Genomic DNA, 14,177 nt, shown 5'->3' on the forward strand with positions numbered 1-14,177 from the left:
CTTCTTGGAATGCGTCTGGTGTAAGCCGCGTCTTAAAGAGGGAGAGAAGGCGCGGTCACGTATACTTTAAGATGTGTCTGGATGTTTGAATGGTGTCGGGATCCCTTAGTACAACTGCGTCCAGACGGAGGATACGTAATTTTTTTTCCGAGAGGTATCATATGCCCAGTTTGATGCATCTATCTCTCTCTCTCTCTTTCTCTCCATGTGTATGTAGCTAAGTAGAGGAATAGTTCATATGCCGCATAGTGTAGGGATATATAATGATCAATGTTTATATCAGTTGGTAAATTACGTCGTGAAAATTAAGCTGGTCTCCAAGTGAAAAAAAATTTAGTGGATTTACGTACCTGAATTTGAACCAACTGAATCAACCATCATATTTAGGTATCTGACTTAATCGCTCAGGATACGTGACTTTATGATCGTGTGACGTAACGATGAGTCAAAGGTTGTTGGAAGCCGATATCGTACCCCATCCCACTGGCCTTCTACAACTATCAAGTATATGTGAATAAATACCGCTGATATACATTGTAATATTAGCAGCTTACACTATCAACGTGTCTATCGATGTACGATTCTAGCTGAAGAGGCGCCATCTTCCTTGAAATAGTCCAGTGATATGTTTGCCTCACAACATATAATTTGCATAGGCTAGATAGCGGAAATCAGAGCAGCACTATTTGCGAAAACCCATTCGAGAACCATCGCCATTCCGCGCGTAATTGTACAAAAGTGGGCCCCAAACAAAAAGAAAACCTATCGTCGGGCGCTTCCAGACGCGAGGCATGCTGACAAATGTCTCTGAGACGTGTTATCAAGAACAAAGAAAAAGCTTTTACCCACTTAGTCAGACGTGACAAATGCGTTTTGCACCTCCATACACAAAGAAACCATAAACCAAACAGATGACAGCCGCTATACAATCATACTTATGGTAGAGAGTTTATGGAGAGAGCTGTCTGCGTATGCCTTTATTACACCCTAACCACCTTCCGCGCTGGCGGTGCCAATTGCACAATTTCCCGACTGTTACTAGCGGTACTACATTGTCTTCCCGGGAAAAGTGCTTCGCCATTTCACGCTATAACTACTGCCGAGATCGTAAACACATCGGCAATCTTGACTCGATATAGATGATGCGCGTTTACGGTCGCGCTGGAGAGTCATTTGTCATAAAGTTTACGGCGAAACACTAAAGATCATCGGATTAATTCGAGGTGATTCGGCCGGCCTACGTATATTGTTCTGCAGTAGTAAATCATTGTGTAATTACCTTCGCCAAGAAGGTTATGTTTTCGTCGGCGTTCGTGTGTGTGTCTGTCCGTCTGTAAACATGATAACTCGAGAAGGCTTGAATGGATTGACCTGATATTTGGTAGGTGGGTAGGTCTTGATGAGACCTGGTCATGATTAGATTTTGGGCCCCCTAGCGGCTTTTTATGGTACTGCAGCTGAACTTCCGGTTTTGATATCTCCTGATCTGGGTTATCATTTTTTTATTGCTATGTACCTTTGGGTGATGACGTTATAAGGCAGTAATCCGCATATTGACAGCATTAGGTGTTCACCGTATGGTCGTTATTCTTATATTGACCATTATTCTTGTCTGCTTGATTCTAATTATAATTCTGCCTTCATTTCCACTACGTAGGCGGGTTGTTTCGTATGATTGTCAGGCAATGGCAGACATTTATCAAATAAGAGGACAGAAATACATCCATATTTTGACAGTGTGTTAATACGGATGGAAAGAACGATATACACATTTCATTGCACCAAGTTGTGTAGAAGGATAACACAAGGTTCCTTGGGCACCCAGATATGTCCTCAGCCAAGTAAAGTTTGACAGATATTCGTAAATCCACTTTGGCATTCAAAGTCCACTGCTATGGAAACAATGATATACACATTGCATTGCACCAAGTTGTTTAAAAGAATAAAACACAATTCCTTTGGTACCTAGATATGTCCTAAGCCAAGTAAAGTTTGACAGCTCTAGGTATTCGTGAAGTTCACTGCTATGCAGAAAATGCATCAAAAATATGCATCTATGCACGTCAGAAGCGTAACCAGCGTATGTACTGATGTAGGAACTGTGACAGGTAATGTACATGTGGATGTACCCTCGTGACCTTATTTGGCATGGATTCCGGGAAGCTGAGTGATGTGACAAGACGGGTCCATTTCCTGAGGGCAGGGGGGGTCATGTTAGTACCGTCTGGAAGCGGTGATAACAACGCCTGCCAGGGCTCGAAATTCATTTTTGGGAATAGGTGCACTCTGTATCTTTCTCTGTATAGCCGGTATAACCGCCTTTCGGCGTAACACACAAGCTTCGCAGGCACGCGGCGTGGCGGCAGCTGGCTATATTACACCGATCGACTTGTTATTTAACCCTTGAACTTCTAACTCTAAACATTGTTTAAAGCTATCCAATGACAATGCCCCTACTGTACTTGGTGACAGCGAGTTCCACTCTGCGATACTTCTAGGAAAGAATGAATTCTTGAACACCTCAATCCCTGGTTCATAACTCCGGTACTTGAAGGCATTGGTGCACCTAACACCCAGTATTTCGAGCCCTGTCTGTGGAAATGTCTTCATTCCGCGGAGACGTCTCGAACAGTCACCTGCCGGGTTCTGTTTTACCTGGTTACGGACTAGCCGTGACCCGCGCTGTGGCAACTGGTGACGGGGATTGTAGCGGATTTGTGGCGTTTGGGGTAATCAAAGTGGCAACATGATGGATAGCCGTGTTTTGTTTTGCGGTGTCAATGTGATTTTTTATAACATGTGTCAGTGTATCTGCTTAAAAGCGCTCAGCTCAGGCGGTCATTTACTCCCCTTGTTTTGCATAACCAGTTTTGTACAGCGAGTAAAAACTCTGTAAGACTCTAATGAGTATTGAGCTTTATTTTTGTATTCACATATATTTATTGAGTATTGGGCAAAACGGAAAAGTTGCTTGTATAACGCCTTCTACTGAAAAACATACAACGAGTATAAAACACATTGACGAGATACATGCATAATAACAAGGTGGATACGAGGGTGGATCAAAAAGTTCTCGGCCTCACCTAGAAAATAAAGGGCAAACTCCTATTCTTTAGTATAACTGTATACTATGATGTCTTACATCACTGCACACAAAAATTCAAATTTCTATATTCATTAGTTAGCACGTGACGCCCCGTGAAAATGGGACGGGTGAGGGCAAAATCACAAAATGGCCGCAACAGAAGCGTGTGTTGTGATCATGTATATCGATAAAAAGGGATGTCTCGTAAGGAAATCCATGAACACATGGTCAGGACACTTGGTGATGACTCTCCTTCTTATTCAACTATAAAGAAGTGGGTTTCTAGCTACAAGCGCTGCAAGGTGAGCACCAAAGATGAACATATGTCAGGATGCTACAAATCAGCACCATGGACAATCCAGTTGAGGCCATCCATCACATGGTAGTAAATGACAGATGTGAGACTGTCCAACATGTAGCAGAGTCTTTAGCCTGTGTTGTGGCTCTGTTCACAATGTTTTGTCAGACATCCTGGGGATGAGCAACCTGTCTGTAAGGTGGGTGCCTAGAATGTTTTCTGAACATCAGAAGTTAAACAAGCTGGACATTTCAAGGAACGAATTCAGTCCAATCCATGCAATTACCTCAAAACATTTTTCACCCAAGATGAGACATGGTTTCACCACTTTCACCCCAAATCAAAACAACAGAACAAACAATGAATGAAGAATGTTTCCCGGCCCCCAAGAAGTTTTATCGAGTTTCATCCGTTGGCAGGGGTTTTGTCTCTGTTTTCTGGGACAGCAAGGGAGTAATCATGACTGAATACCTGTGAATAGGTTAAAACATCAATGGGGAGTACTATTTAACAGAATAGCAACAGTTGAGGACAACGATCAAAGAGATAAGGAGAGGAAAGCACCGAGCTGGCGTGATGACAATGCACCTGTCCACACAGCACAGGGGTCAGTGACAGCAGCAAACGAATTTGGCGTTGAAGTCTAACCCCACTCTTCCAATTCATCTGACCTAGCACCCTCGGACTTCTACCTATTTCCTAAACTGAAGTTCCACTTACGTGGTCAACGTTTTTATGGTAATGATGACGTCATCAGTGCGGGTGAGCCCTATCTGGGGGCTCCAGATTCAACCTTCTTCCACAAGGGGAAAACAAACCCGGAACATCACTGGACCAAGTGCATTGCAGTTAGAGGGGACTATGTTGAAACATAGTGTAAGAAATTTTTTTCTGCCACGACGTTTTCTAGGTGAGGCCGAGAACTTTTTGATCCACCCTCGTAACATGGTGGTGCTTGGTTTAACCCACCAACACCTGGATGGACCCCTACTGTTTGTATGGCGAGATCTTTGACGTGCTCGAGGTGTGGCTTTCCTTAAACACGGGGCCTCCATGGCCAGCTTTACGTATTTATCTGAGTCGAATGAGCCATTATTCTAACAACATGCCGAATCTATAGTCACAGCGAGCTGTACTCTAGATCTACAAATCATTCTTTAAGGCCTTTTTTGTGGCCGAAAGATGGATTGCTCAGAGCAGCATGGCCGTTACTTCTCATACTAAGGTCAATCAAACATCTGTCTTTGGTTTCCTCAACAAAGGATACTTTCAGACGTAAATTTCGCCCTAACCACAGTAAATTGGTGTTACATGTGGCGCACCTGGGCACCGTTTGAATAGCAGGGCGATTTTAGAATGTAGGCGGAATAAAACCAACAGAGAGAGAGACAGAGAGCGAGAGCGAGAGAGAGAGAGAGAGAGAGACAGACAGACAGACAGACAGACAGACGCACGCACATACACATAAAAGCACACACACAGACGCACGTACACACACACAACACACATACAAACACACAGGCACGCAAGAACAGACGCAAACAAACACACAATCACACAAACACATAGACATTAAAAGTTAACTTATTTTTTTAAACGTACGTATGGCATATAAGTGTGAAATGTAGGTCTTAAGGAAGCCCAAGGAGACTTAAGTATCTTTAAGAAACGTGTAGGCTATACGTTCTCATTACGTATAACTATACTAGATTGCCCCGTAGGTTTTGTTGCGACTAATGCCAATGCTCGGTTGGTTAGAATCATATCATTCAATTTCACGACTATCGTAAGGATTGGCATTTATCTTACCCTTGTCTAACCATTTGCGGCAATGAATTTAGTTTTAGGCAATTAGCATTAAAACCTACCACCACGCCTTACCTTGTCATAGGTTGTGCTTTTATTACTTGCAATTGTCCTACAGGCAAGAACTTTAATACCATTAAAGCATTTGCAGCTGGACCTGTAACCTACGGTGTATGAAATTCGGGAATAACTACTGCTAGATTTAGCATACGATATTCATGAATCGAAACAGCAAATGTAAAGTGCATTTATAAACATATTCATTAGCACTATTATGCGCCCATCTTCTTTCATTATGTTACCAATTAAGTATTGTATCTTTGTATTCGTATTTTTATATTTAACCAAAGGTCTCTGTCTAACATGTAAAATTAAAGGCGTAGTATTGCAAAATATCTAGAAACTTTGAAAACACATTTTGGGATTGCGCCTCTTATTATGGCTTCCTTTCAAGATTTCTGGCAGGGCGTCTGGGGACGAGTGATGAGGCATGAAACTATCCTGGGGACGAGTGATGGGGCGTGAAAGCCCTGCGCACGGTTGCTCAGCCGCGAGAAATACTCTCCAAGCAGAGGTTTGGGGGCTGGCTTATTTTGGCGTGATTTTAGGCTTTTTTATCTGGCTTTCTTTTTTTTGCACTGGTTAACGTTCGGTTAGCAGGGAAAAAAAAAGAAAACCTGATAAGGTAATACTTATTTTCACTTGGGCCTCAAGTAAGTGAGGAAAGTCGTGTTAAGTGCCTTTCCCAAGGGCACAAGATCGGTGGCATGTCAGGACTCGAACCCGGGACCTCTTGGTTTCGAGTCGAACACTCTGCCGCTACGCCACACGACCCCACAAACTGGTTAATGTTGGACTAGCGTTAAAAAAAAACGCAAAAAAGAAAACCCGATAAAAAAGCCTAAAAACACGCGAAAAATTAGCCAAAACCCAAACCCCTGCTCGGAGAGCACTGGGGAACCGGCGCATCGCCGAAGGCAAAACCAACATCTGATAGAAACACGCTCTTATCAATTAACTTCTCTATTAGTGAGAAGGGTCATTACTTATCCGGCTCGATAGGTCGGTACAAGCCCAATCTCATCAGTGCTTGGGGATTACTATGATGTGTCCATTCACTGGGAACCAAATAATGTCTATGGATGACATCAGCGCGCGCATCAATTTTCGCCTGATTTTGGGGAAAGAACAAGAAATTTTCATGAAAGTACATCTGTGTTGGAAGCAATCATAGTAAAAAGTTGAACTTTATTCCAACACACAGAGATCGCGTTGTGAAGTGATTGGTCATAATTATCCTGATGAAGTCGACAGTGGTTGCTGAAAATTTGATCTCTCTGTTAACTGTGTGTTGGAATAAAGTTCAACTTTTTACTAACAAGAAATTTTGTTGCCCCTTGAGAGTAGTCAACATGCCGAAAATATGCAGATATGTCTGTTGCTAGTGCTGCATACCTAAACCCAATTTTAGGTTCAGGTCCGGATTCAAGCCCAGAGGTTTAGGTTCAGTTCCGGACTTGTAAGTCAGGACCTAAACCCATGGCATATACAAAATTGCATGTTGGCAACCTTGCAATGTTACCTGGGTGAAACTTTGGCCACATAACATGGAGGCCGGTACTTGACGATGCCAGATGGCAATGTTTTCTTCATTTTGCAATCTACGGAAGGTTTTAGGTGCTTTCGAAAGAAAAGGGGTATGTGAAATAGTATTTTATGGTAACAAGTCCGGACTCGGTTCTTGACTTTTAGTTTTTTTGGACTTGAACCTAAACATTCTTATAAGTCCGGATCCAAGTCCAGTGAACCGGTATGCATCACTATCTGTTGCCATGCTTGAACGCTTATAGCAGAGATATATGAAGAGAGGAGACAAAACAAGGCTTTGATTTATTGTCTTGTCTTTTACTTTTACCTCGTCGCAGTGTTGTATTTCATTCCGTTGCATGTCATTTTGCTGCTGAAAAAAAATCTTGCTAAACAGGGTTTGTGATGTCAAGATTTGACAATATAGAAATCTTCTTTTTTTTGGCCCGCCTTTTTTTTCGCCCTACCGCATCAGATTTGGTTCATTAGGACGATGGCATTCATAAAATGTAATTGTTGTGGCCTGAAAAAATTCTTGCTAAACAAGGTTTATAATGTCAAAATTTGACATTATAGAATTTTTTTTTGGGGGGGGGGGGCGCCTTGTTTTTTTTTCAGTGTTTTTTTTCGCTCTACCGCATCAGATTTGGTGCCTTCGGAGGATGGCATCCATAAAATGTAGTTGTTTTGGCCTAATCAGTGCCAGGGGATTAGCAATGTTGTGTCCATTCAACGGGCATAAGTCGATAATGGAATCGTTCAAACGTTAATTTGCATAATTCGTGCGGCTGTGTGGGTCAAGTATTGATATTTTCGGACAGGCAAATAGCCTTTTGGGAGTCCATGGAGATGGTATACATTCCCGTATATTGATATTTAGACTTAAGGGATTATGTATACCGTACTTACGTAGTTTTGCAGGTCTAGCTTTGAGCCATTTGTGCTTATAAATGACTCAAAGCTAGGCCAGTTCATTTGAATACCTGTTTCAAAGTATCGGCCTAGCCCTGAGCCATTTACTAGTATTTTTTGTTATAAATGGCTCAAAGCTAGACCCCAGAATAGTTCTTGGTACTAGTTTTTTTAAAGTGTAGGTCTAGCTTTGAGCCATTTAAAGGATAAAATGGCTGAAAGCTAGACCCCAGAACAGTTCGTCTAACCATTTTTTTGCACGTATAGGTCTAGCTTTGAGCCATTTTAAACATGAATGACTCAAAGCTAGACCCTAGAACAGTCCTTTTGTTGCCAGTTTAGAGTATAGGTCTAGCTTTGAGCCATTTAAAACATAAATGAAGCTAGACCCCAAAACAGTTCTTTTTTTGAAAGTATATGTCTAGTTTTGAGCCATTTGAAGTATAAATGACTCAAAGCTAGACCCCAGAACAGTTTTCTTTGCCAGTTTGTTTCGGTAGAGGTCTAGCTTTGAGCCATTCAAAACATAAATGACTCAAAGCTAGACCCCAGAACAGTTGTTTTTTGTCAGTATAGGCTTCAAGTCTTTGACAGAGTGGCTGGTTACCAATCGTATAATCATGTGGTGACACTTTATAATTGGTTGAAAAATGAACCCTTTTCACGCCTGTCTGAAGACAATTTATGGTTTTGGTGACCTTTTAAAGGAAGAGTGGCCTAGCTCGGTAACTGTTTTAACGGCACTTCTAAATGTTGCCGAAACCTTGTAGAAGCGTATAATCATACACACTGTGCCTTTTCCAGACAGCGTTTACCTTAATTAGCCCCTCAAATATCATGTAAGCATTGAAGATTCTTATCCGCCCTTGCATCCGCCCCAGCAACTAAAATATTTTGAGTCATCAGAACGTAATATCATCGAAGAAAATGTGGCACACTGGCATGTATCCCTGAAATCAACGAAGAATCAAGAGCACATTAAAGTTTTATATCGTACTGAATTATTAAGAATGGACACTACAGGAGTCGGTAGTTATAACAAAGTGCTCTTAATAATAGGGCGGTGACAGGACGGGATGTTATTGGCCAGACCTTGATTATGACAGATATTATATCTATACCATAACCTGATTTACATTCACTGACACTTTTTAGTCACGTACTTTGTCATATAGCCTCTACCAGGCTTCGGGAGGCGGCTGGAAAGAGTAGAAATTGGCCAAATAGAGAGATAACATGCCGGGGTCAGCCAGAGAGTACAGTTTGCCGCACTCGAAGTCTGTCGGGGGTCGCTACGATCAAACAGGTGCGGCAAACTGTACTCTCTACTTTACTTGTTATTCGTCCTCTGCGTTGGTGGCGGCATAAAATAAGTTGATATAACTTGAGTGTCTAGTCATGAAATGTTGGAATATAAAAAAAATGGCTGTGAGTATCGTTTACCCGGATGTCCACCCTTCATGAGTGCATGATGAGTCGCGCTTGTCTGCACGTTTCGTGACAAGAAGTCGTCCATTTTATCACGTAGAACTACATCATGTGAGCAGGATGGCGGGTTGTCATCGCCGATGTCTCATTTTTCTTTTTTAAACATTCTGATTTAGACCAAATTACAAGGCAAAAACTCTTTCCTGTTCATGATCTTTACATTTAGATATCGTAAAACATTGTATAAATGATAGATATATCACTCTTTCGCCCATTATAGAAACATCCTATGATAGGTATTCAAACAGTATGCACACTCCGACCATCTCAAAGCATTCACATGGGCAAAGTGCCGCCGTTGCAGTTTTAGTGATCTCCGCATGGTGCCCTCACTCGATGATTCCTGCCCTCCCCCATTATTCCGATCTTACAGAATATCCAATTTAAGAAGAGTAAACATAATGGCTCAATGATTCAAAGCCATTCCCTTGCTTCTAGGAGATACCTTTTGTCCGCTGTGACAAAGAATTAAACTATCTCGAAATCATTTTAAAAACTTCAGTTTTAAATGTCATTGAAGTAAAATAGTAAGTATTATGAAAGAAGGTACATCATTTTTATCCCTAGTATTTTAAGACAACCGTTACAGCTAGCCTCTACCAGGCACCGCGGATCGCTGGAAAAATAGTAGAAATTGGCCGAAATAAAGGAATAGTATACCAGAGAAGATCCCGGGCCATAGAAGATTCAATAAAACGTGGGTCGCGAATTGAATCTTCTATGGCCCGGGATCTTTTCTGGTATACTATCCCTTTCCTTCGGTCAATTTCTACTATTTTTCCAGCGATCCGCGGTGCCTGGTAGAGGCTGCATTACAGCCACATAGCATAGCAGAGTACAGCCCGGCCCGTTCGCCATGTTTGGTCGGAGCGCGCGCTTTAGTTTGCCCGCTAGATATCACACCTTCTTCCGATATGTAAACACAAGGTTTGGGAACGGTCGTACGGAATTTGCGGCCCTGAAATACCCCGAACGTTACATATACACATACAACCAGGAAGAGGAAACAAGGTATAATGTAGACAACATTTAACAGAACTACAAAAAACTAAAACTTAACATTTCCATGCGAACATTCCTGCTTTTTCACTCGCTTCATGTGAAGGACATGTCGAGTCCCTTTTCAAACCTCCCAGTCTTTGTTTGATCTTGTGTCAAACAAACCCAGTGACCGAAAAGGAAGAACAGAGAACGCTGCCGTTGACTCTGGGTATTTATAGCAGGCGGAATTTCTGGTATAATTAAGGTATAAAAGCGCAGACGGATTCCGGGAAAGTCTCACAGCTTTCTCTTCCAGAGGTGAGTACGGTACAGTACAGTTTCTTTCGACTCAAAAATTCTATTTCTTTAAGATAGGTTTCAACGTATTAAAACGCTGACAGTTGTTTCACATGCTGCCTTGGAAAACAGCAATATAGTCTAAAGACCATCTACCTCCCTTACAAAATAACTAGGGAGGTTAATGCCTTAGCTTTATATTATGGAATGTTGTTTCATGCAATCCTTACATGGGGAATTGTTTGCTATAAAATCGCAGTTTATCTTAAATGCTGTGAAGAGAAGACGAATATAATTTCCCCATAGTTGAGAACCAAATTGGACAAAACGGAAGCATAATTACATATTATTTGACTTATTATTTCAATTTTTCAAGGCTTGTTCAAGTTGAATGTAGAATTTCTGACATAATCGTTTGTTTCCGGTTCCAGGGTCTTGTTCCTGTAGAAGACGCCCTGCCGGACTCACCATGCCCGCCTACGGTCCCTCGCTCGAGGTTGGTCTGACCATTTCCAAGTGCCTTATACCGGCTATACAGATACGGATACGGACTCCCTTGTATCATTATATGAAGTTAGAATACTATGAAGTTAGAATACACCTTGAAATGAAAAGTAAGAGTCTGTAACGTGTAAACTTGAAGAAATTCTCTACATGATTATCAGCTACAAAACAAGACCGTATGTTAAAATACATGGCGAGTGCGATAGTTTGAGATAATCGTTTAGATCTATGGACTCGGTCAGAAAAGGAAGAAATGTTGTTCTTGGAAGGTAATTCCAACGTCAACTTTCCGTCCTTAGGATCAGCCCTCGGAGCGTTTCCTCTTCGGAGACCCCGAGGACATGAAGAAGCTGCGGTCGGCTCCTTACGACGCCAAGAAGAACTGCTGGGTTCCCGATGAGAAGGAGGTTTTCATCGAGGCCGAGATCAAGGCCAAGAAGGGCGACCAGGTCACGGTCACTACCCGCTCCGGAAACGTGAGTTACGCTGTGTGCAGTCTGAATGGGTCCCTCGCCATTTCTTCTTCTTGTTTCTCCAGTTGTGACTCTACCGCTGTCTTTTGCATCTGTCATCTGTCTCGTTCTTGTTTTTTCCTTGAATTTCTCTGTGTGTCTTTGTCTCTCCCTGTGTCTCTTTCCCTGTCTTTATAAAATTATGCCCCTCTCTACACCTTTCTATCTCAGGACCATCTTTGTCCATCTGTGTGTCTCCCTCCCTGTCTCTCTCTGTTACTACCTTTTCGCACATGAGATTGCAACACATGTTTTATGGCATTTCTTTAAAAGCCATTTTACCAATCATAGCCGTAAAATACGTCGACAAAGTTTACACATCCAAGAAGAACATCAAGTGATACAAAATAAGCAAAACAGCTGGATAAATTATCGTAAGCTCCAATGAATGTATCGAGATGTTTGATTTTTATGTATTTCATAACACGATAGCTAAGATGTTATAAGCGATGACGTCACTGCTTACGTCATATTACCCACAGACCTTCACGGTGAAGGAGAGCGTGGTGCAGGAGATGAACCCGCCCAAGTTCGCATGCGCAGAAGACATGGCCAACATGACGTACCTGAACGAGGCGTCCGTCATGAACAATCTGCGCACGCGCTACCAGAACATCCTCATCTACGTGAGTATATATCCACCCATAATGCACCGCTGTCCAATCAGAACCTTGCTTTCTGGTCACGTGCACGGCAATGTGTGATGGTGAAGAAAAGAATTTTTGAAGCTAAGAAAAACCTAAAACCCTAATACATGGCCTGGCCAACCATCGCCGTACAATAGCAAGCTAATGACCTTCTGTGTGCCTGTGTCCTGAAAAAAAATCAGCTTTCTTGATACGAAAAAAAAATACTGCGGATCAAAATTGCAGAATATCCTAAGATGATGCCCTTACGTGTCTGTATTGCATAGTGACAGACCTACTATAGCCCATGTAACATGTTTGTACCGTTCTGTGTTTTCAGATCTAATATATCCTCTTTAACATGGCTGTAACAATGTTTGTTTCCAGACCTACTCCGGGCTGTTCTGCGTGGTGATCAACCCGTTCATGCGGCTGCCGATCTACGGGCCGAACGTGGTGTCGATCTACCACGGCAGTAACACTACAGTAAAACTACAGTAAAATACTCTGTAGTAGCACTACAGTAACGCTATATTTCCATCTCCAGACGTACTCCGGTTTGTTCTGCGTGGTGATCAACCCGTTCCGCCGGCTGCCCATCTACGGGCCGAACGTGGTGTCCATCTACCACGGCAAGCGGCGTCAGGAGGTCCCGCCTCACCTGTTCTCCGTCGCCGACGAGGCTTACATGAACATGATCGGCGGTAAGGCAACTTTGCTTTTAAGAACACAAACAAACAAACAAACAAACACCTCACCTCTTCTCCATGGCCGACGACGCTGACATGAACATGATCGGCGGTGAGGAAAATCACTTTTAGACACAACCAACCAAACAAACAAACAAACAAACAAACAAACAAACAGGCAAGCAAGCAAACAGGCAGACAGACAAACAAACAAACATCTTACCTGTTCTCCGAGGTTTACATGAACATGATCGGCCGTAAGGCAACTCAAGTTAAAAAACAAACAACGGCTTTTAGTATAATTTTATAAAACAGTAATAAACATATACAAATATAAAACAGATAAGACCTACTTGGTACAAGGCGGCAAGGCATCTCAATTTATTTTTATTTTGGTTAAAATCATTTTATCACTTCTTCAAGTTAATGTTTACACAGAGACAGTCGTACTCAAAGATGTTGTCTTATGTTGATTTCATACAGACCAGATCTGCCAGTCCATCCTGATCACGTGAGTAGATCAAATTTCTTTCTATAGCTATGTCTAGAACCATCTCTGAAGATTTTGACTTCTCTTTTGTAAACCATAGAAGACGTAATGTCCCACCTTTTCCAAAATTTGTGGGCTTTGAGTATTTAAAAGAAGAATAGTTTTTTTTAATATGTCGAGGACTAAGGTTGGCCGGTCATGTTGTACGTAGCGAAGGACCTGCCAGTAGGCTTCTACTCTGGAACCCTGACACGAAGAGAAGAGTTGGACGTCCAAACATAACACTTAACTTATAGAAACTGAAACAGGCTTGGAACTTTCAGCAATGAATGACAAGCAGTTCTGTAGATCAAACTTTGTCTGATCCATCTCTTCGGAGGATGAATGATGGTGATGATGAGTTTTAAATATATTCATGTAATGTGTGTTGATTCCTGAAGTGGCGAGTCCGGTGCCGGAAAGACCGAGAACACCAAGAAGGTTCTGTCTTACTTCGCGACTGTCGGAGCCAGCCAGGCAGCCGCCGCCGCCGCTCCAGGCGCTGAGCAGAAGGTATTTATTTATTTCTATTTATTAAGAAATTGTAACATGACAATACAAAGTGTGCACTAGGCAGCTAGTATGCTGATAGCGTGCACACCTAACACATACAGCACATGTGACACATATGACATAGATAGTGAAAACGAGATATATACACAAGGTATTTAGACAGTATTTTAGTTCTTAGGATATGATAATTCGAAACAACTTTTTTTCTCCTGGAAACGGGCGGCTCGGCCCTTTTCATGGCCATCCAGCTCAACCCCAAAAGGCTTTATTTATACACAATCACACAATAAACGAAGTTATATCTTTCATGGTCAGAAATACCTTATATATATATATATATATATATATAT

The 14,177-nt window shown here is 42.0% G+C and overlaps 1 protein-coding gene across 1 annotated transcript in view; it reads left to right on the forward strand.

Moving 5' to 3' along the window:
• The first annotated feature begins 10,444 nt into the window (after window positions 1–10,444).
• LOC109485559 (myosin-16-like) overlaps window positions 10,445–14,177 on the forward strand; it is a 26,724-nt gene continuing 22,991 nt past the window's right edge. Inside the window, exons 1-7 of the mRNA XM_019789249.1 lie at window positions 10,445–10,475; window positions 10,886–10,950; window positions 11,258–11,434; window positions 11,953–12,096; window positions 12,644–12,800; window positions 13,269–13,296; window positions 13,716–13,827. Of these exons, the coding sequence (XP_019644808.1) occupies window positions 10,924–10,950; window positions 11,258–11,434; window positions 11,953–12,096; window positions 12,644–12,800; window positions 13,269–13,296; window positions 13,716–13,827 (645 nt within the window). The 5' untranslated portion in view covers window positions 10,445–10,475; window positions 10,886–10,923. The remainder of the gene's footprint in view (window positions 10,476–10,885; window positions 10,951–11,257; window positions 11,435–11,952; window positions 12,097–12,643; window positions 12,801–13,268; window positions 13,297–13,715; window positions 13,828–14,177) is intronic.

Source organism: Branchiostoma belcheri, unplaced genomic scaffold, assembly GCF_001625305.1.
Source record: "Branchiostoma belcheri isolate BF01 breed outbred unplaced genomic scaffold, Haploidv18h27 scaffold77, whole genome shotgun sequence".
Lineage (NCBI taxonomy): Eukaryota > Metazoa > Chordata > Leptocardii > Amphioxiformes > Branchiostomatidae > Branchiostoma > Branchiostoma belcheri.